Source organism: Podarcis bocagei, assembly GCF_964188305.1.
Source record: "Podarcis bocagei genome assembly, chromosome: 7".
Classification (NCBI taxonomy): Eukaryota; Metazoa; Chordata; class Lepidosauria; order Squamata; family Lacertidae; genus Podarcis; species Podarcis bocagei.
In genome coordinates, this window is record NC_138132.1 from 6,148,675 (window position 1) to 6,170,490 (window position 21,816).

Consider the following 21,816-nt stretch of genomic DNA (forward strand, 5'->3'; position numbering starts at 1 on the left):
GCCTCTGCTTAAAGACCTCCAAAGAAGGAGACTCCACCACACTCCTTGGCAGCAAATTCCACTGTCGAACAGCTCTTACTGTCAGGAAGTTCTTCCTAATGTTTAGGTGGAATCTTCTTTCTTGTAGTTTGGATCCATTGCTCCGTGTCCACTTCTCTGGAGCAGCAGAAAACAACCTTTCTCCCTCCTCTATGTGGCATCCTTTTATATATTTGAACATGGCTATCATATCACCCCTCAACCTCCTCTTCTCCAGGCTAAACATAAGTTTAGCAAATGACAGTCCCTAAGATGGTTGGGTGGCACCTTGTACGCCTCCTTCTGGCAACTCCTGCAGCCCATCTGGTGCCAAGTGTCTTGCTATGCTTTCCTTTGGACCACATCAGAGCCAGTGTGGCAGGCGGTTGTGGGGGACTCCCTGATCTTGAATGGGGTAATTCCGCCCCTGAAGGACCAGGTGCGCAGCCTGGGAGTCATTCTGGACTCACAGCTGTCCATGGAGGCGCAGGTCAATTCTGTGTCCAGGGCGGCTGTCTACCAGCTACATCTGGTACGCAGGATGAGACCCCACCTGCTCACAGACTGTCTCACCAGAGTGGTGCATGCTCTAGTTATCTCCCGCTTGGACTACTGCAATGTGCTCTACATGGGGATACCTTTGAAAGTGACCTGGAAACTACAACTAATCCAGAATGTGGCAGCTAGACTGGTGACTGGGAGCGGCCGCCGAGACCATGTCACACCGGTCCTGAGAGATCTGCATTGGCTCCCACTACGTTTCTGAGCACAATTCAAAGTGTTGGTGCTGACCTTTAAAGCCCTAAATGGCTTCGGCTCAGTATACCTGAAGGAGCGTCTCCACCCCCATCATTCTGCCCAGACACTGAGGTCCAGTGCTGAGGGCCGAATATTATTATCTGCTGACTTGAGAGTTGAGACACTTCTAACTGGAGACGTCACAGGCAGACTGATCTTGGGGACCTGATGCCAGCAGGACCTGCACTCCGCCACTGAGCTCAGGTCCCTCCCTTGCTCACTTTGGGGCTTCTTGACAGCCTGGCCCCTCGGCCCTCCTGCAGATCCGGACTGGCTGCCCAGCTGAGTGAGGTGCTGATCTCCACCGGCTCCCGAGGAAGAGCCAGGAAACCTGCTCCTTGCCCACCCGCTTTGCCTCCTTTCCTTCGGAGGGATTCCCCCTCCTGCCTGCAGTAATGAGGCCTCCAGATTTAATGAGGCCCGTAGTCAGCTCTTTCGAGCAGCTGGGAAACCACCAGGCCTGCAGATGCTGAGCTAAGTGCAAACTACTCACCAATCTGGAGAACAAAGGGGAATTTAGGACTGGAGGGTAACAGGGAGGCAGTGGCGGCAGCTGGGCAAAGCGCAGGTGGTAGATGCTGTTTAGAAGGCAGCGCCAGAAGCTGCCTTAACACCATCCCAGGCCCTTGGTCTGTCCAGCCCCAGCCTACATGGGGCTACCTTTGAAGGTGACCCGGAAACCACAACTAATCCAGAATGCAGCAGCTAGACTGGTGACTGGGAGCAGCTGCCGAGACCACATAATACCAGTCTTGAAAGACCTACATTGGCTCTCAGTACGTTTCTGAGCACAATTCAAAGTGTTGGTGCTGACCTTTCAAGCCCTAAACGGCCTCGACCCAGTATATCTGAAGGAGCGTCTCCACCCCCATCGTTCAGTCCGGACATGGAGGTCCAGCGCCAAGGGTCTTCTGGTGGTTCCCTCATTGCGAGAAGCAAAGCTACAGGGAACCAGGCAGAGGGCCTTCTTGGTAGTGGCACCCGCCCTGTGGAACGTCCTCCCATCAGATGACAAAGAGACAAACAACTACCAGACTTTTAGAAGATATCTGAAGGCAGCCCCGTTGAGGGAAGCTTTTAATGTGTGACATTTTAATGTATTTTTAATCTTTGTTGGAAGCCGCCCAGAGTGGCAGGGGAGACCCAACCAGATGGGTGGGGTACAAATAATAAATTATTATAATATTATTATTATTTTCTACATTGACTGGCAGGGAGTCTCTACCTGGAGATGCTTAGGATTGAAGCTGGGACCTTCTGCATGCGAGGAAAATGCTTTGCCACTCAGCTACCCCCCATGGTCTTATTTCTTGAGATGTTCAGACTGCTTAGACTTTGCAACATGGCAGGCAACGTTAAACCACAGTGATCAACCGATGCCATAAAACAGAATGAAAGAACTGGATGTAAGGAAAAAGCTGGGGGGCAGAAGTGAGGAGGGGGCTGTTCGGCTCTCGTGCTTGTGGCACCTGGTTAGAATAGTATGCTGAATGAGGTGCAGGAATGGGTGCAACTTTCCGTTTCCTTTCTCTCTCTCTCTCTGTTTTTCATTTTCCCAGCCTGAAGTTCAGTTCATCAAGTTTCTGCATTGGTTTGAGATTTTCTTTTGGTGTATGTGTGTGTGTGTGCATGCTCATCAGCATTTAAGCGTGCAACAGTGTCTTGTTGTTGTTTAGTCGTTTAGTCATGTCCGACTCTTCGTGACCCCCTGGACCAGAGCACGCCAGGCACTCCTGTCTTCCACTGCCTCCCGCAGTTTGGTCAAACTCATGTTAGTAGCTTCGAGAACACCGTCCAACCATCTCATCCTCTGCCGTCCCCTTCTCCTTGTGCCCTCCATCTTTCCCAACATCAGGGTCTTTTCCAGGGAGTCTTCTCTTCTCATGAGGTGGTCAAAGTCTTGGAGCCTCAGCTTCAGGATCTGTCCTTCCAGGGAGCACTCAGGGCTGATTTCCTTCAGAATGGATCAGTTGGATCTTCTTGCAGTCAGTGGGACTAAGATCAAACCTATCCATTCTTAAGGAAATCCCCTTCATGGATCACTGCCTTGCCGTGGTGAAGGGGCTTGAATAACTCAGAGAAGCTATGAGCTATGCCGTGCAGGGCCACCCAAGATGGATAGGTCATAGTGGAGAGTTTTGACCAAACGTGATCCACCTGGAGCAGGAACCGGCAAGCCACTCCAGTATCCTTGCCAAGAAAACTCCATGGACAAAGCAACAGTGTGATGCAGCATCAAAAAAAGCTAATGCAATTCTAGGCTGCGTCAACAGAAGTACAGTGTTCACATCAAGGGAAATCATGGTCCCATTCTATTCTGCCTTGGTCAGACCCCACCTGGAGTCCTGTGTCCGGTCCTAGGCACTTCGGTTTAAGAAGGATGTTGACAAGGTGGAAGGTGTGCAGAAGACGGCAACCGAGACGATCAAGGGCCTGGAAACCAAGCCTTATGAGGAATGGTTGAAGGAGTTGGGTATGTTTAGCCTGGAGAAGAGGAGACTGAGAGGAGATATGATAGCCATCTTCAAATATCTGAAGGGCTGTCACATGGAAGAGGGAACAAGCTTGTTTTCTGCTGCTCTGGAGGGTAGGACCTGAACCAATGGATTTAAATGACAAGAAAGGACATTCCAATTAAACATTAGGAAGAACTTTTGTAGCTGGAGTCAGTCCGGGCCCTGCCCTCCCAGGCTGGGTGGAGAAAGGCCTGCAAGGCAGGGAGCAGGTCTTCCAGGACTCAAACCCAAGGACGCTTCCATGCCCTGGTTATTTTCCTGGTGTGATAGAGCCCATCGTGAGAATGTGAAGGGGGAGAGCCCCCCTCCTTCAAACCATCCTCATGTCACTCGCTTTGTCTTGGGAGAGCCTAATGAGAGCATTCCCACAAATTGAAACCTTTCTAATTGCTCCACCGGTGGCACCGTGTAAGCAGCTTAGCAAACATCCCGGCTATTATATAGGCCAACAATCACCGTTAAGAGTCTTTGCTACCCACTGCCCTGCCCCACCTCTCAGCCTGTTCCAGACAGTCATCCCAGCTAGACCCAAAGCTCCTCACCAATAATCCCATCTTGCCCATCAGCTGAAAGTGCATGGTACGTGTTTGTGTTTACCCAGCCACAAGATTTCACGACTCTCACTATTTAAGAACTTTCCCCTGTGGCTGCAACAACCTCTTTAGGTGATGCCGTAGTTCATTTAGACAGGGGTCAGCAGAATACATTACCTTCTCGAAATGTGGTTGCTTTGCCTGCTGAGGGTTGCTCCATCTGACCCAAGTGTGTTCCTGGATGTGGTCCAAAGCCCTCTCTTGATTCCCTCGAGGTCACAGAAAGAAGGAAGGAAGGAGATGTTGCTTGGGAAGTGAAGCCAGCTGTCTCCACACCAGCCCTGGATGTTGCTTCTGGGAGATTTTCATCCAGAAGTGTGAATAGGTCACAGTCCCAACAGTCTCAGCCTCATACCCTCCACCACTTCTTCGATGAAAATAGGGACATCCTAGTCAACAACAACAATTTTATCATTTACACCCTGCCCATCTGACTGCCCACATTGGGCGGCTTCTAAAACATTGTTTAGTTGTTTAGTCATGTCTGAGTCTTCGTGACCCCCTGGACCAGAGCATGCCAGGCACTCCCGTCTTCCACTGCCTCCCGCAGTTTGGTCAAACTCAAGCTGGTAGCTTCGAGAACACTGCCCAACCATCTTGTCCTCTGCCGTCCCCTTCTCCTTGTGCCCTCTATCTTTCCCAACATCAGGATCCTTTCCAGGGAGTCTTCTCTTCTCATGAGGTGGCTAAAGTACTGGAGCCTCAGCTTCACGATCTGTCCTTCCAGTGAGCACTCAGGGCTGATTTCCTTCAGAATGGAGAGGTTTGACCTTCTTGCAGTCCATGGGACTCTCAAGAGTCTCCTCCAGCACCATAATTCAAAAGCATTCATTCTTCGGCGATCAGCCTTCTTTATGGTCCAGCTCTCGCTTCCATACATCACTACTGGGGAAACCAGAGCTTTAACTATACGGACCTTTGTAGGCAAGGTGATGTCTCTGCTTTTTAAGATGCTGTCTAGGTTTGTCATTGCTTTTCTCCCAAGAAGCAGGCGTCTTTTAATTTCGTGACTGCTGTCCGTGACTTTATATGTCCGAAACATATAAATGCATAATAAACATTTAAAAACTTCTTCTAAAGGTTGTCATCTCCTTGACATGGTGTCAAGTATGGGAGTTCCTCCCTCCCTTCTCGTGGCTCACCGATAAGAATTAACGAGCGTTTGGTAGATTTATAGTCCTTTTATTTCAGCATTGTGTTACAAGCACAAACAGGCAACGCTCCGCGAGGATATCAGTTGCCTACTATGACTCCTCCCCACTTCCGCAGCAAGAAGCGCGCCAATGGCAAGTCCACCCCCCCTCCGTCTCCTTTGTTCTCTGACATGCTCAGACCTCCGAGTTCGTGGGCAGGGAGGAGGTTTCCCCCACTCCCGATTGATGTATCGCCCAGCTGTTCCCTCTCTTCTGGTTGCTTAGCTACTATCACATAGCTGGGTAGCTCCTCTCTCAGCTGTGCAGCTTCTGTGTCTGCCTGTTTCTCTGCTTTTGGAAATGCTGGATTTTTTTTGGGGGGGGGCAGAATATTCCATCTCCTCTTCTTTTAGGAGCTGATCTCCCTGCAATTGCACCCCCCAGTCGTCCAACCCTGACCAGCCCCTGACACATGGGAGTTGCATGACGCCATTCTGAGGACCTCCATACACTGTGCCCAAGCTTTCACCCTGGGGAGGTCACTTGGGTGCTGCTAACACAGTGGTTTGACTTCACCCCTAGAGGCGCACTCCATTGTCTCTTGAGACAGATGGATGCAATGACAATACTACAGTAAAATGATTTTTTGGGTGGGGTGCTGATACAGCTCCTCACAAAGGATGCAAGGGGGACATTAGGTGCTCCTCTGGCCCTGTGCAAAGTGAGAACGGTGTTGGGGGTCCTGTTCGTGTCGTGGGCAGTCTTGAGGTCCCGGCAAACACCTGGCTTCACCAACTCCTGGAGCTTTCACTCATCGGATCACAGGAAAATGCTGGCTTCCCAGCCAGAAATCTTTATGTGCACCCTTTCAAGATACCAGGAAGATGCCTGCAAGGATTTGGAAAAGGTGTGGGTGGGAGAAAGATTGCATATTAAAACTACAGCTTGTTTGATGGATAGCCTGTGCTCTGCCCCTGCTGCCCCAGCCAGCCTTCCAAGGGAGAACGCACCCCACTCATGACTCGGCTTCCTGCGGTCACCTGTCAGGCTGCTGGGCTGCAGCGTGGCAAGCTGTTTCCCCGAGATTCGATTGTGGAGCCATTGCTCCTGGCTCCCATCTGTGACTCCTGGAAGGTGCCAGCAAGCACCAGCAGCCTGGGAAAGGCTTCGACTGGCCAGCTAAACCAGGTGAGGGTAGCCGATGGGTCTCAAACCCTCGGTGAGTTATAGAATCATAGAATCATAGAATCCTAGAGTTGGAAGAGACCACAAGGGCCATCGAGTCCAACCCCCTGCCAAGCAGGAAACACCATCAGAGCACTCCTGACATATGGTTGTCAAGCCTCTGCTTAAAGACCTCCAAAGTAGGAGACTCCACCACACTCCTTGGCAGCAAATTCCACTGTCAAACAGCTCTTACTGTCAGGAAGTTCTTCCTAATGTTTAGGTGGAATCTTCTTTCTTGTAGTTTGGATCCATTGCTCCATGGCCGCTTCTCTGGAGCAGCAGAAAACAACCTTTCTCCCTCCTCTATGTGACATCCTTTTATATATTTGAACATGGCTATCATATCACCCCTTAACCTCCTCTTCTCCAGGCTAAACATGCCCAGCTCCCTTAGCCGTTCCTCACAAGGCATCGTTTCCAGGCCTTTGACCATTAGGAACGTCCCCTGGACACAAAAACAGGCTCTTGCTGTCAGAAACTTCTTGCTCTTGTTTAGTTGGAATCGCCTTCCTTATAACTTGAATCCCTCAGTTTGGATCCTCCCCTCTGGAGCAGCATAAAACAGACTTGTCCCACCTTCCATGACTGATGTGACAGCTCAGTTGGTAGAACAGGAGACTCTTAATCTCAGGGTTGTGGGTTCGAGACCCACGTTGGGACAAAGATTCCTGCATTGCAGAAGGTTGGGCTCTCATGGTCCCTTCCAGCTCTACAATTCCATGATTCTATGTGATAGCCCTTCAGATATTTGAAGATGACTACCATATATGTCCGGGATGCGGGTGGCATTGTGGTCTAAACCACAGAGCCTAGGGGTTGCTGATCGGAAGGTCAGCGGTTCAAATCCCCGTGACGGGGTGAGCTCCCGTTGTTCGGTCCCAGCTCCTGGCAACCTAGCAGTTTGAAAGCACACCAGTGCAAGCAGATAAATAGGTACCACTCTGGCGGGAAGGTAAACGGCATTTCCTTTACCTTTTACCATATATGTGCAGCACTGCTAAATCAAACCTGGGCTTCTGGGTTCACCCAGATCCAGGCCAGGAAACTGTGGATCTTCAAGATGTTTCTGGACCACACCTATTGCCAGCCCTGAGTGTTGGCCGTATTCGCTGGGGCTGCTGGGAGCTGGATCAGATGAACTTCTGGAGGGAACCAGGTCCTCTTGACTCTGATGCCCACAGAGGCCCCTTAGAAAGGCAGGGCAGAAAAAGCTGCAAGCTGCTTGTAATAGGATCTCATTGTACCTTTTGCCCCATACTTTCTAGGCACACTTTCCAGTGTGCGTCCATCTCCTTCTCCCCCCAGCTGAGTTCCCCAGGAAAGCCCACTCTTTATGACCCCACTCTTTAACACTTGGGAATTGTCTACACTTCCGCATATCCCTAGAAAGCAAGTGTCCAAGTTGTTTCCTGCTTAATCTGCACTTTCTAGGCTCAGGTCTGAGTGGTTTTCCCGTTTGCCTCACTCCTTTCCCAGGGAAAACCTGCTCTTTAGCTCTAAACGGTAGCAATCCAGAGGAAACCCGAATGGCTGTTTGCTCCGATTGAGCGCTAAAGAGCAGTTTCCCCCAAGAGGAGAGGTGGAGCAGCCCTGAGTCAGAACAAATGGCATTTTGGTTTTACCGCAGATAGCCTTTGCTCCGATTCAGCGGCAAATAACTCTTTGTGCAGGGAAAGCACAGAGGCAGAGAGAGAGAGAGAGAGAGACCGGACCTCTGCCGAGAAATGCAGAGCAAAGGTACACGTGGACAAGTCCTTATTGCATTCAAAAAAAGAAAGAAACCCAGCAGCTGGAATGTCCTGCAGCCAACAGAGCTGGAGGAAGATGTAATTCTCCCAGGCAGGGCTTATTTCAATGATGCTGGCAGAGCAGCTGAGTCAAGGAAAAACCCTCTCTGGGGTCTGGAGGCCAGGAACGGAAAGAGCCCACGGTGCCGTGTGAAGAGAATATCAAAGACTGCGGCGGAGGCTTGCCAGGAATACAGGAACGGCTTTTGTGGAGCCCAGGAGCCTGACAAGAGGCGGGAGGGGGGGGGAGTGATAGTGGAAGTGCGTTTATGTGTGTGGCAAGCAGAGACTGCACAGGGAGAAAGAGACCTGACAGTCTCTGTGCGGCTGCTCCTTGCATCTAGGGTTGCCATCTCTCCCCCCTGCCGCCCGTCATACTGTTCCTGTGTCTTTTTCAGCAACCTAGCATGCTGAAGACCAAGCAGTTGAAGATTAAGAACACAGTAAGAGCCTCTGCAGGATCAGGCCAGTAGCCCACCTAGCCCAGCATCCCCTTTGCATACCTTCCAAAAAATTTCCCTATACAGGGCAGCCTTCAAAGGTCTTCTAGCAAATGACACAACCTTGATGGCAGAAAGTGAGGAGGAACTAAAGAACCTTTCAATGAGGGTGAAAGAGGAGAGCGCAAAATATGATCTGAAGCTCAACATCAAAAGACTAAGATCATGGCCACTGGTCCCATCACCTCCTGGCAAATAGAAGGGGAAGAAATGGAGGCAGTGAGAGATTTTACTTTCTTGGGCTCCATGATCACTGCAGATGGTGACAGCAGTCAGGAAATTAAAAGACGCCTGCTTCTTGGGAGAAAAGCAATGACAAACCTAGACAGCATCTTAAAAAGCAGAGACATCATCTTGCCAACAAAGGCCCGTATAGTTAAAGCTATGGTTTCCCCAGTAGTGATGTATGGAAGTGAGATCTGGACCATAAAGAAGGCTGATCGCTGAAGAATGGATGCTTTTGAATTCTGGTGCTGGAGAAGACTCTTGAGAGTCCCATGAACTGCAAGAAGATCAAACCTCTCCATTCTGAAGGAAATCAGCCCTGAGTGCTCACTGGAAGGACAGATCCTGAAGCTGAGGCTCCAAGACTTTGGCCGCCTCATGAGAAGAGAAGACTCCCTGGAAAAGACCCTGATGCTGGGAAAGATGGAGGGCACAAGGAGAAGGGGATGACAGAGGACAAGATGGTTGGACAGTGTTCTCGAAGCTACCAGCATGAGTTTGACGAAACTGCGGGAGGCAGTGGAAGACAGGAGTGCCTGGCGTGCTCTGGTCCAGGGGATCATGAAGAGTCAGACACCACTAAACGACTAAACAACAACAAACAAGTTGCATATGCACATGAGCCTTTCACAGCAATGGAGATCATCACGAATGCCTGCTAATGCTTCAAGCTCCCATGAAGGGCATAAGCCCAGAGGCGGATTGAAACATTGGCAATTGAGAGTTGTGCAATTGACGCCGGCCTGTCCATGCAGTGGGATTTTCTGCGTTTTTCCTTGGGAGGAAAAGGCACCCAGGTTTTTCTCCGTTTTCTGCACTTCCAACCCACTCCCTCCCGGGAAAGGCTGGAGCTGTGCGAATTATGCAAAAGCTACTGCTACATCCAGCAAGCTTCTCTCCTCCCTCGCTCAACTAGAGATAATTGAATCAGCCACCTGCCCTCTGTTTCGGCATCTAAAGAGACTTGACCCCGGCGGGTTAGCTGGAGAATCTCTGTTGGAAGTCCTCGTTCATTCCCACTCTGGCGGAATATAGGGAGTAAATTAGAGGGAGCCGCACATCATAATTGACCAGGGGACAGAGATGAGAGAGAGACAGACAGAAAGAGAGAGTCAATCCAGCCAGTCTGTGAAGGCACTAAGGTTTTCAGGGGGCACTTTTGTGCGCCAGATTATAATTTCAACTGTGCATTAGCTAGAAGAATAAAATCTGGTGGTGCTCACTATGGCTCCAGTTTGTGAGAGAGATGCTCAGCAGAGACCCACCTTAAAGGTAAAGGTAAAGGGACCCCTGACCATTAGGTCCAGTCGTGGCCGACTGGGGTTGCGGCGCTCATCTCGCTTTATTGGCCGAGGGATCCAGCGTACAGCTTCCGGGTCATGTGGCCAGCATAACTAAGCCACTTCTGGCGAACCAGAGCAGGGCACAGAAATGCCGTTTACCTTCCCGCCGGAGCGGTACCTATTTATCTACTTGCACTTGGACATGCTTTCAAACTGCTAGGTTGGCAGGAGCAGGGACCCAGCAATGGGAGCTCACCCTGTCACGGGGATTCGAACCGCCGACCTTCTGATTGCCAAGCCCTAGGCTCTGTGGTTTAACCCACAGCATCACCAGCATGCACCTTGCTTGGTCCCAAATACACCATAAATTTAATGCACATGACTCCTCCACTTAAGAATCTTGGGGACTTTAGTTTGCTAAGGGTGATTGGAACGGTGGCTCTCCAAGTGGGTAAACTACAATTCCCAAGGTTTGGGTTGTTATTTTTGTTTTTGCAGGAAGCCATGTTCTTCTTATGGACCGCCTCTCCTGGTCTGCCCCGCAGAGGACCTTAAGGTCCATGAATAATCATAGTTTAGAGGTCCCGGGTCCTAAGGCAGTCAGACTATCCTCCACCAGGGACAAGGCCTTCTCAGTGATGGCTCCGACCTGGTGGAATGCTCTGTCCCAGGAGACCAGGGCCCTGCAGGATTTAACCTCCTTCCACAGGGCCTGTAAGACAGAGCTATTCCGCCTGGCCTTCAATTTGAACTTAGCCTGATCTTTTATTTCCCTTCCTTCCCTCCCCTTTTTATGAAGATCACCCACTCTGGGATCCCACAGCTAATTCTCCCCTGGTCTACTCGCTGGGCCAAAGAGGACTAACTTAGCCAGCTAGCCCTGGTGATCATCTAATGTTTATTGGATGGATTTCCCCCCTAAATTGATTCTTGATTTTATTGTTATTTACGCTTTATACCGTATTTTATGCTGGTTTTTTTTGTAGCATCAATTGTTTTAAATTTGTTGTTAGCTGCCCTGAGCCTGGTTTCCTGAACCGGGAAGGGCGGGGTATAAATAAAAAAATATTATTTTTATTATTATTATTATTTAAATGTATAACGTGGCTGTGGTCTTTGGTTCCACGGTTGCCAGCTGACCCCAGTTGGCCTGCCCTGTTGCCTTACATGATGAGCAGGGATCAGTGCCTCAAGCTTTTCGTAGCACAGGTGACGATCGCTCGCTAGTGTTGTCACATCAAGGTTTGAAGGCGTGGCATCCATGATCTGTTGAAAAGCTCATGGTCCTCGTTCCATCTGCTCAGCAAGCACCCTGTTCCTCATCAAATCCTGGGCTCTGAGATGGCCTGATGGAAATAACCTCTGTTGGAGGGCAGGGGAGATATATTGAATAATAATAAAAAAACTTTGGTCCTCTGCATGTTGCTGAACTACAAAACCCACCATCCCTGGCCATTGGCTGTGCTTCCAGGGGTTGATGGGAGTTGTTGGAATCCGTCTGTCTTGGGAGATAATGGAGGGGTACGCCTTTGGGGGTGAAGTCAAACGGCTGGAGACTTGCAGCTCCTGCTGTGGCTGTAGAGACCGATACAGGAGAGACATGTTTTGTTGCAGCTGGGGCAGAGGAAGGCGTCTGGTTGTGCTGCTGCAAATGGGAGTTGCAGTTCAGCATCATCAGGGTGTGTGTGTACTGAGTGCAGTGGCGTAGCGTGGGGGGTGCAGGGGGGCTGGCTGCACCGGGCGCAACATCTGGGGTTAGGGGGCGCAAATTACTTGCCTTGCCCCGGGTGCTGACAACCCATGCTACGCCACTGACTGAGTGCAGTAGGGGGACTGATTTACACCAGGACCCTCCCCATTGTGTAGCTAATTGCTGCACAATGTGTGTTTGTGTGATGCTTTCATGGCAATTGTGCTGCGCTCTTAAGGAAAACTACCGTATTTTTCGCCCTATAGGACGCACTTTTCCCCCTCCAAAAATGAAGGGGAAATCTGGCTGTGTCCTATGGGGCGAATGCAGGCTTTTGCTGAAGCCTGGAGAGCGAGAGGGGTCTGTGCGCACCGACCCCTCTCGTTCTCCAGGCTTCAGGAACACATCCGCAGCCTAGGCAGCCCTGCGGGCGGTCCCGCAGCGATGTCTAGGCTGTGGATAGCAGCCTGCCGCCCAGCGCGAGGGGCACCCTGAAGCAGAGCGCCCCCCGCGCCAGGCAGACATCCGCAGCGTGGGGAGCCTTGCAGGAGTTCCCCGCACGGCTCCCATGCTGCGGATAGCAGCCTGCCGCCCGGTGGGCGGGGCGCCCTGATGCAGAGCGCCCCTCGCGCCGGGCAGACATCGGCCAGCCCCACAAGCTTGGAGGACAGCAGGGAGGCGCAGTGCCGCCATCCCGCTGTTCCTCGACCTGGTTCGGTTTCCCCGACCTGCTTTTTTTTTTGGGGGGGGGAAATAAAGGAAAATTTTTTTTCCTTTATTTCCCCCCCCCCCAAAACTAGGTGCGTCCTATGGGACGGAGCGTCCTATGGGATGAAAAATACGGTACTGCGCCCGGGCTCAGTATGAACGTGTGCGCGCGCGCATGCAAAATACCGAGGACACCTGCAAACTACACATTTCGATGTGATGTTCCATTAAGTGCCACATGTTGCAACTTACTTTAGGTGGCAGGTGACTCATTATTTTACACAGGTGCCGAGAGGGTGTGAGCTTTGTCTAGGCCAGTGTTCCCCAACCTTGGGCCTCCAGCTGTTTTTGGACTACAATTCCCATCATCCTTGACCACTGGTCTTGCTAGCGAGGGATGATGGGAGTTGTAGTCCAAAAACAGCTGGAGGCCCAAGGTTGGGGAACACTGGTCTAGGCCACGCCATGACTTCATGTCTAAGGCAGGATTTGAACTCGGACCTCCCTGCCCTCTGTGGCCGAAGAAGCAAGCCTTTGCTGTATGGAGCTCCCCTCCCCCCTCCCTCCTGCTTTTCTGCAATCCATGCCTGGTGTTTTTCAGCCTTCGTTCTGTTTGGGAATTAAAAATAGAAATAGATTTTCTCTCGCCCAGGAGGTTGGTGAATGGAACTATGCTTGTATGTGGGCTGTCGTTGGTAGGATCCGTCTGTTCTGTTGAAGGGTCCAACGCAGGAGGAGAGGCAGTCGGGGGGGGGAGGGGGCAGGGAAGCAATGTTCTCCAAGCTGGTGTGGGGAGAGAGGTTTGATTGAAACAAAAGCCTGCAGTGGTCTCAGAGCAAAACCGTCCCTTCCCTGAGTTTCCCTTGGAAGTGTGCTTGCCGCACTGCCCAGGAGAGATAAAAAGGTCCAGATCTGACCCTGGACCTTTCTAACCCCTTCCGCAAGAACTCAGCTGGTTAGAGTGCGGTTCCAGTAACGCCAAAGTTGCAGGTTCAGTCCCCGTTTGGGACAGCTGCATATTGCAGTATTGGAGCCTCAGCTTCAGGATCTGTCCTTCCAGTGAGCACTCAGGGCTGATTTCCTTCAGAATGGAGAGCTTTGATCTTCTTGCAGTCCATAGGACTCTCAAGAGTCTCCTCCAGCACCACAATTCAAAAGCATCCATTCTTCGGCGATCAGCCTTCTTTATGGTCCAGCTCTCAGTATGCATAGTGAACTGGACCATAAAGAATCACATCTATCATCTCCCCCTTTGCTCACCCTTTCTCTAAATCAAAAAAGCCTCACACACTGCAACTTTCCCCCATGAGGGACTTGCTCCACCCCCTGACCGTTTTGCTTGCCCTTTCCTAAAGCTTTTCCAGCTCTTCAGTACCCTTTTTGAGGCGAGGCGACCAGAACCCCACAGTATTCCAAGTGCGGTCGCACCATAGATTTGTATAAGGGCATTACGCTCTTGGCAGTTTTATTTTCAGTTCCTTGCCTAATGATCCCTAGGTAAGTATGTGTTGGAAGCCTCCCAGAGTGGCTGGGGTAACCCAGCCAGATAGGTGGGGTATAAGTAATAAAGTTGTTGTTGTTGTTGTTGTTGTTGTTGTTGTTGTTGTTGTTGTTGTTGTTGTTAAGGAAGGACTGTTTTTGAGTAGTCATGCATGTGTTTTGCAAAGGGTCCTAGGATAATCGTACAGTCAAATGCAATAAACAAGCAGAGGGAGACTAATAATAATAATAATAATTTTGTTATTCACTGATAACAATAACTGATGCAGGCAGGAATAGGAGCAAAGTTCCCCGCTGCCTTCCCTTTAGGGTTGTGTTTGTGTGTGTGAATTCAATTCAGCTTGAGAACACACCTAATTTGCACTTTCTGAAGCAACCTGCAAACTGAAAGAGCGCCGTTCTTCAAAATGTGCACTTCTGCAAATTTTGCAAGGCAGTTCTGCCACCAAGCAAGGCGCAGAACAATGCATATGCTAGATGGAGCGGTGCATAAAGATGCATATATCATGGTTTTGCGTAAAGAATGTTTATTTCGCTTTATCATGTATGTAAAACAGGGATAACAGTTAGAGCAAAGCAGATAGCTCAGCTGATAGAGCATAAGACTCTTAATCTAAGGGTGGTGGGTTCGAATACCACCGAGACATCATCTCCATATGTCTCCTTCAATGCACAGCATGTTGTAAATTTTAAACCCTCCCTCTGTAGCTTTTCCCAAGATGAAAATTCTGTGTTCTTGAATTTCATTCTGTCATGCATCTAAAAGTGACTATCACTTGCTGTCTTTCAGATCCTGTTGGCCTGAACTGCCCGAGGAGGATGTTGCCGTCGCATTGGGGGTGGTGGCTGACCTCTTGCACTTTCGCCAAAGTCTTGGTGGCCTCGGCCGTCTTCGCCGAGAACGCCTCCTGGACCGGAGCCTACGATGCCAAGACAAAGGCCAATGACAGCTGCGAAGGGTCCAACAAATGTCAACCGGGAGTGTTGCTCCCCGTCTGGCAGCCGGACAACCCATCCTTCGGCGACAAGGCTGCCAGGGCCATCGTCTACTTCGTTGCCATGATGTACATGTTCTTGGGAGTCTCCATCATCGCCGACCGCTTCATGGCATCTATCGAGGTCATCACCTCCAAGGAGAAGGAGATCACCATCACCAAGTCCAACGGCGAGACCAGCATTGGAACCGTGAGGATCTGGAACGAGACGGTCTCCAACCTCACCCTCATGGCTTTGGGTTCATCGGCGCCGGAGATCCTCCTCTCGGTGATTGAGGTCTGCGGCCACAACTTCCAAGCCGGCGAGTTGGGTCCTGGCACCATCGTGGGCAGCGCGGCCTTCAACATGTTTGTGGTCATTGCCGTGTGCGTCTATGTTATCCCCAACGGCGAGAGCCGCAAGATCAAGCACCTGAGGGTGTTCTTCGTCACGGCTTCCTGGAGCATCTTCGCCTACATCTGGTTGTACCTGATCTTGGCCGTCTTCTCACCGGGGATTGTGCAAGTGTGGGAGGCCTTGCTGACCCTCGTCTTCTTCCCGGTCTGCGTGGTCTTCGCCTGGATGGCGGACAAGCGCCTGCTCTTCTACAAGTACGTCTACAAGAGATATCGGGCGGATCCTCGCAGTGGCATCATCATCGGCACCGAGGGCGAGTTCCCCAAGGGGATAGAGATGGACGGCAGCTTCGTGGGCAATGACCACCGGGAGAGCGTCTTTGTGGATGGGAGCGCGGCCTCGGTGGCCCCGCTCCCCATCACCACCCAGGAGGAGAAGGAGCTGGACGAGAGCCGCAAGGAGGTCATCCAGATCCTCAAAGACCTCAAGCAGAAGCACCCGGACAAGGAGCTGGACCAGTTGGTTGAGATGGCCAACTATTACGCCCTGTTGCACCAGCAGAAAAGCCGGGCTTTCTACCGCATCCAGGCCACACGGATGATGACAGGGGCGGGGAACATCCTCAAGAAGCACGTCTCCGAGTTCTCCAAGAAGTCCGTGAACCTGCTGGAGGTGCCTTCAGAAGCAGAGGCAGAAGAGAACTACAGTAAGATCTTCTTTGAGCCGTGCATGTACCACTGCCTGGAGAACTGCGGCTCAGTCACGTTGACCGTGGCTTGCCAGCAGGGCGGCGACACCTACAACACCTTCTACGTGGACTACAAGACGGAGGACGGCTCGGCCAAGGCGGGCTCCGACTACGAGTTCAGCGAGGGGACGCTGATCTTCAAGCCCGGCGAGACGCAGAAGGAGCTGAAGATTGGCATCATCGATGATGACATCTTTGAGGAGGATGAGCACTTCTTCGTCCGGCTGCTCAACCTGCGGGTGGGGGATGCCGAAGGCATGTTTGAGTCCGATTCAGCTGACCACCCCAAGGGCAGGCTCGTGGCGCCGCTGGTGGCCACCGTGACCATTTTGGACGATGACCACGCCGGCATCTTCACCTTCCAGGATAAACTATTGAGAGTCAGCGAGTGTCAAGGGACCCTGGAGGTCAAGGTCATCCGCAGCTCGGGGGCCCGTGGGACGGTCATGGTCCCCTACCAGACGGTGGAAGGGACGGCGCGAGGAGGGGGAGTGGACTATGAAGACTCCTGCGGGGAGCTGGAGTTCAAAGATGACGAAACAGTGTAAGTAAACAATGCTGCTTCTTTCCTTGCTTGTTCAATGTATTTGTTAAAAAATTTAAATTTGGTTTTACATATTTAAATTTATAATCATATCGCAACACATCCAAAGTTACAAGATTCCTCCAAATCTCTGTACTTTCCCCCTTCCCCTCTGTGGCTTCTGTTGTTAAACCTTTTCTACAGCGTCTCTCTCTCTCTTTTTTAATAATCCAAATATTTATAACTCCATTGCGTCCATAGTTCTTGTTATACCATGAGTGTTACTGCAGTCCTGCTAACGTTTTCAACAGCTTACAGTGGTCTTCAAGATAAGTTATAATTTCCCCCCATTCCTTTTTTAAATTTTGGTCTTCCTGGTTCCTAAGCTTTCTGGTCATTTTTGCCATTTCAGCATAGTCCATCGACTTTGTCTGCCATTCTTCTCTGATAGGGACTTTATCTTCTTTCCATCTCTGGGACAATAACATCCGCACAGCTGTCGTCACATACTTGAAAAGCCTTTTCTGCTCGCTTAGAATTTCAGCACCTACAATTGCTAATAGAAAAGCCTGGGACTTTTTGTTTTTTTTAAAAAAAAATAAAAGTTTTTTTAAACGTTTCTCCCCCTTGATTCATTATATATCATTTCCCAGAATGCTTCTATTTATTTATTTTTCCCTCCTGGGTCAGCAAAAGCGAGGCGGACAGGTTGGAATTGAATTATTTAACAGTTTCCCAGCACACCGTGGGCCTTTGTGGAGCAGGTCCTGGCTTAAGTGGGAGGATTCCTGGGGGTGTTAAACAGCATTGGGGACAAGGTGGTACCCTGTGTCTGCCCACAGCACGCCTTCCAGGGGCCCAAAGGCCTTCCCCTAATGCTGTTCTCTGAAGCCAACCCAGGATATAGGGTCCAGAGCCCCGTGAAACTTTGCCTCCCTATACTCACCCCAGTAGGTAAAGGTAAAGGGACCCCTGACCATTAGGTCCAGTTGTGACCGACTCTGGGGTTGCGGCACTCATCTCGCTCTATAGGCCGAGGGAGCTGGCGTTTGTCCGCAGACAGCTTCCGGGCCATGTGGCCAGCATGACCAAGCCGTTTCTGGCGAACCAGAGCAGCGCACAGAAACGCTGTTTACCTTCCCGCCAGAGCGGTACCTATTTATCTACTTGTGCTTTGACGTACTTTCGACCTGCTAGGTTGGCAGGAGCAGGGACCGAGCAACGGGAACTCACCCCGTCGCGGGGATTTGAGCCACCGACCTTCTGACCGGCAAGCCCTAGGCTCTGTGGTTTAACAGCGCCACCCGTGTCCCAGACACCCCAGTAAGTCGGCTCAAATGGGTATCGAAAGGTGCTGAGTGGTCAAGTGGGGGACCGGACTATATTTTTTGAGGAAAATGAACAAATTCCTGTGCCCCACAAATAACCCAGAGATGCATTTTAAATACAAGGACACATTCTACTCATGGAAAAACATGCTGATTCTCGGACCGTCCGTGGGCCGGATTGAGAAGACGATTGGGCCGGATCCGGCCCCTGGGCCTTAGTTTGCCTACTCATGCATTGACCACACTCGGAATCCCCTCAGTCACATGTCCCACAACATCTTTCTCCACAGTTTCCACTTCCTTCGCCCGCTCCCCCAATGCTAAAAGCTAAGCTGGGGGCAGATTATCAAAGCGATCAAGAGCTCTGGTTTCCTCTGGTTTCTTTTACTTTTTCATTTAAAACGATCCCTTCTCCGGGCTGGCCAAGACTCTCCCCCCCCCCCCCGCCAGTCGCCACATAATTAAAAATATAGACATTTTATTAGATCAAGTGTGTGAGAGAGGAGGGCTGCAATTTTATGCATTACACCTTTAAAGAGAAATTTCGTCTGAAAAGCTTTCCTCCAAACTGGCACTCCATAAATTAAAGCAATAATTTTGAGCTGCCTTTTCCTAGGCATCTATCCAAACATTTTAGGGTGTGTGTGTGTGTGTGTGTGTGTGTGTGTGAGAGAGAGAGAGAGAGAGAGAGAGAGAGAGAGAGAGAGAGAGAGAGAGAGAGAGCGCTTATTTTAAAGGCTGGGACTGGAGCCAAATGAGCTGAGTGAGAAAGTTGAGACTCCCCTTCTTTCTCTCCTTATGGTTTAATCAATTACCGTATTTTTCTGTGTATAAGACTAGGTTTCCCCCCCTAAAAAAATAATGTCAAAAACTAGGGTGCGTCTTATACGCGGATAGTGCCGAGGGTGGATTTTCTTAAATATGAATCCCCCCAAATAGGGGGTGTCTTATACATGGAGGCGTCTTATAGACAGAAAAATGCGGTAATTACTATGGTCTAGAAACCTGAATGGGATGTGGGTGGCACTGTGGGTTAAACCACAGAGCCTAGGACTTGCCGATCAGAAGGTCAGCGGTTCGAATCCCCGCGACGGGTGAGTTCCCGTTGCTCGGTCCCAGCTCCTGCCAACCTAGCAGTTTGAAAGCACATCAAAGTGCAAGTAGATAAATAGGTACCACTCCGGCGGGAAGGTAAACGCCATTTCCGTGCGCTGCTCTGGTTCGCCAGAAGCGGCTTAGTCATGCTGGCCACATGACCCGGAAGCTGTGTGCTAGCTCCCTCGGCCAATAAAGCGAAATGAACGCTGCAACCCCAGTTGGTCATGACTGGACCTAATGGTCAGGGGTCCCTTTACCTTTAGAAACCTGAATAGGCTCAATGGTCCAATGTTGTTGATGGTCAGCTATTCTGGGCTGGAGATGACAGCGGCCATCGCTTCCTATCACCTGCCATGCACGACCTTCCTTGGTCTTGAAACATGACCATGGGTCATTATTGCACCAGCAGGACAGGGGGTCAGTGTGGGGCAGCAGCAGCAGCAGCAGCAGCAGCAGCAGCAGCAGCAGAAGCAGAGAACACCGGAAGCTGCCTTAGTATGGCCCATCTGACTCAGTATTGCCAACACGGACTGGCAGGGACTCTCTATTTTTTTAAAAAAAATAATTTTTATTAATAATTTCAACATAACAAATTATCACAACATATCACCTTCATCAATCCCCCCCCCAATTCCCCCCCCCAAGGGAGCTGGGCATGTTTAGCCTGGAGAAGAGGAGGTTAAGGGGTGACATGATAGCCATGTTCAAATATATAAAAGGATGTCACATAGAGGAGGGAGAAAGGTTGTTTTCTGCTGCTCCAGAGAAGCGGACACGGAGCAATGGATCCAAACTACAAGAAAGAAGATTCCACCTAAACATTAGGAAGAACTTCCTGACAGTAAGAGCTGTTTGACAGTGGAATTTGCTGCCAAGGAGTGTGGTGGAGTCTCCTTCTTTGGAGGTCTTTAAGCAGAGGCTTGACAACCATATGTCAGGAGTGCTCTGATGGTGTTTCCTGCTTGGCAGGGGGTTGGACTCGATGGCCCTTGTGGTCTCTTCCAACTCTATGATTCTATGAAGACTTCCCTCAGCTCCTCTCTCTGATTTTTCAGCACATGTTGTTTTCTGCATACTATAAAATTATAAAGATCCTTAAATTATCTATCTATTATGTTAACAATCAAAAAAAAATTTGTATGTTTATTCAAAGCCTGCCAAGGAGTCCAATTCATTTTGTTGTTTTTTTAAGTAGTTTGTAAAAAGTCCCCATTCTTCTTTAAAGTCACAGTTGTCCTTGTCATGCAGTTTGTATGTCAATCTTGCCAGTTCTGCATAATCCATCAATTTCTCTTGCCACTGTTCTTTTGTCGGGATTTCCTCGTTCTTCCATCCTTGTGGTAGTAAGACTCTTGCCGCCGTTGTCGCGTACATAATTAATTCTTTGTTTTCCTTGGCAGGTCTTTCCCTACAGTCCCTAACAGAAATGCCTCTGGTGTTTTTTTGTCTGTTTTTACAAATGTTAATTTTAACATTTTCCTCAACTCGTTATATATCATTTCCCAGAACTTTTTAATTTCTCTACATTCCCACCACATATGGTAAAGGCAGGGACTCTCCATGGCGTGAATCAGCCTGGAAACAGGCTGCTCTGGTGATAAGCAGCAGTCGTTGTTTTGCACGCGGCTTAGGGACAAGGGAAGCTATATGAAACAAGGGAAGCTATATGAAACAAGGGAAGCTATATGAAACACTGGGCCCATCACCTCCTGGTAAATAGAAGGGGAAGAAATGAAGGCAGTAAGAGATTTTACTTTCTCGGGCTCCATGATCACTGCAGATGGTGACAGCAGCCGCGAAATTAAAAGACACCTGCTTCTTGGGAGAAAAGCAATGGCAAACCTAGACAGCATCTTAAAAAAGCAGAGACATCACCTTGCCAACCAAGGTCCGTATAGTAAAAGCTATGGTTTTCCCAGTAACAGATAGGTAGCCGTGTTGGTCTGCCATAGTCAAAATAAAAAAAATCCTTCCAGTAGCACCTTAAAGACCAACTAAGTTGGTTCTTGGTATGAGCTTTCGTGTGCATGCACACTTCTTCAGATGCACTGAAACAGAAGTTGCCAGATCCTTCTATATAGTGAGGTCGGGGAGGGGTATTACTCAGCCCTTGCCTTTTCCTGTAAGACCTATTACAGTCATTAAGAGTCCTCAACAGGCTCATCTCAGCTATCTGCCAATCTCCCATTCCCACCACCCTTCTGAGTAATACCCCTCCCCACCTTCTCACTATATAGAAGGATCTGGCAACTTCTGTTTCAGTGCATCTGAAGAAGTGTGCATGCACACGAAAACTCATACCAAGAACCAACTTAGTTGGTCTTTAAGGTGCTACTGGAAGGATTTTTTTTTGTTTTCCCAGTAGTGATGTATGGAAGTGAGAGCTGGACCATAAAGAAGGCTGATTGCCGAAGAATTGATGCTTTTGAACTCTGGTGCTGGAGGAGACTCTTGAGAGTCCCATGGACTGCAAGAAGACCAAACCTCTCCATTCTTAAGGAAATCAGCTCTGAGTGCTCACTGGAAGGACAGATCCTGAAGCTGAGGCTCCAAGACTTTGGCCACCTCATGAGAAGAGAAGACTCCCTGGAAAAGACCCTGATGTTGGGAAAGATGGAGGGCACAAGAAGAAGGGGACGACAGAGGACGAGATGGTGGGACAGTGTTCTCGAAGCTACAAACATGAGTCTGACCAAACTGTGGGAGGCAGTGGAAGACAAGAGTGCCTGGCGTGCTCTGGTCCAGGGGGTCACGAAGAGTCGGACACGACTAAATGACTAAACAACAACAAATATGAAACACATAAAGA

The 21,816-nt window shown here is 50.0% G+C and overlaps 1 protein-coding gene across 1 annotated transcript in view; it reads left to right on the top strand.

Annotated features, from left to right (window-relative positions):
• SLC8A2 (solute carrier family 8 member A2) overlaps positions 1-21,816 on the top strand; it is a 135,840-nt gene that overhangs the window by 35,604 nt on the left and 78,420 nt on the right. Inside the window, exon 2 of the mRNA XM_081200214.1 lies at positions 14,769-16,602. Within this exon, the coding sequence (XP_081056340.1) occupies positions 14,798-16,602 (1,805 nt within the window). The 5' untranslated portion in view covers positions 14,769-14,797. The remainder of the gene's footprint in view (positions 1-14,768; positions 16,603-21,816) is intronic.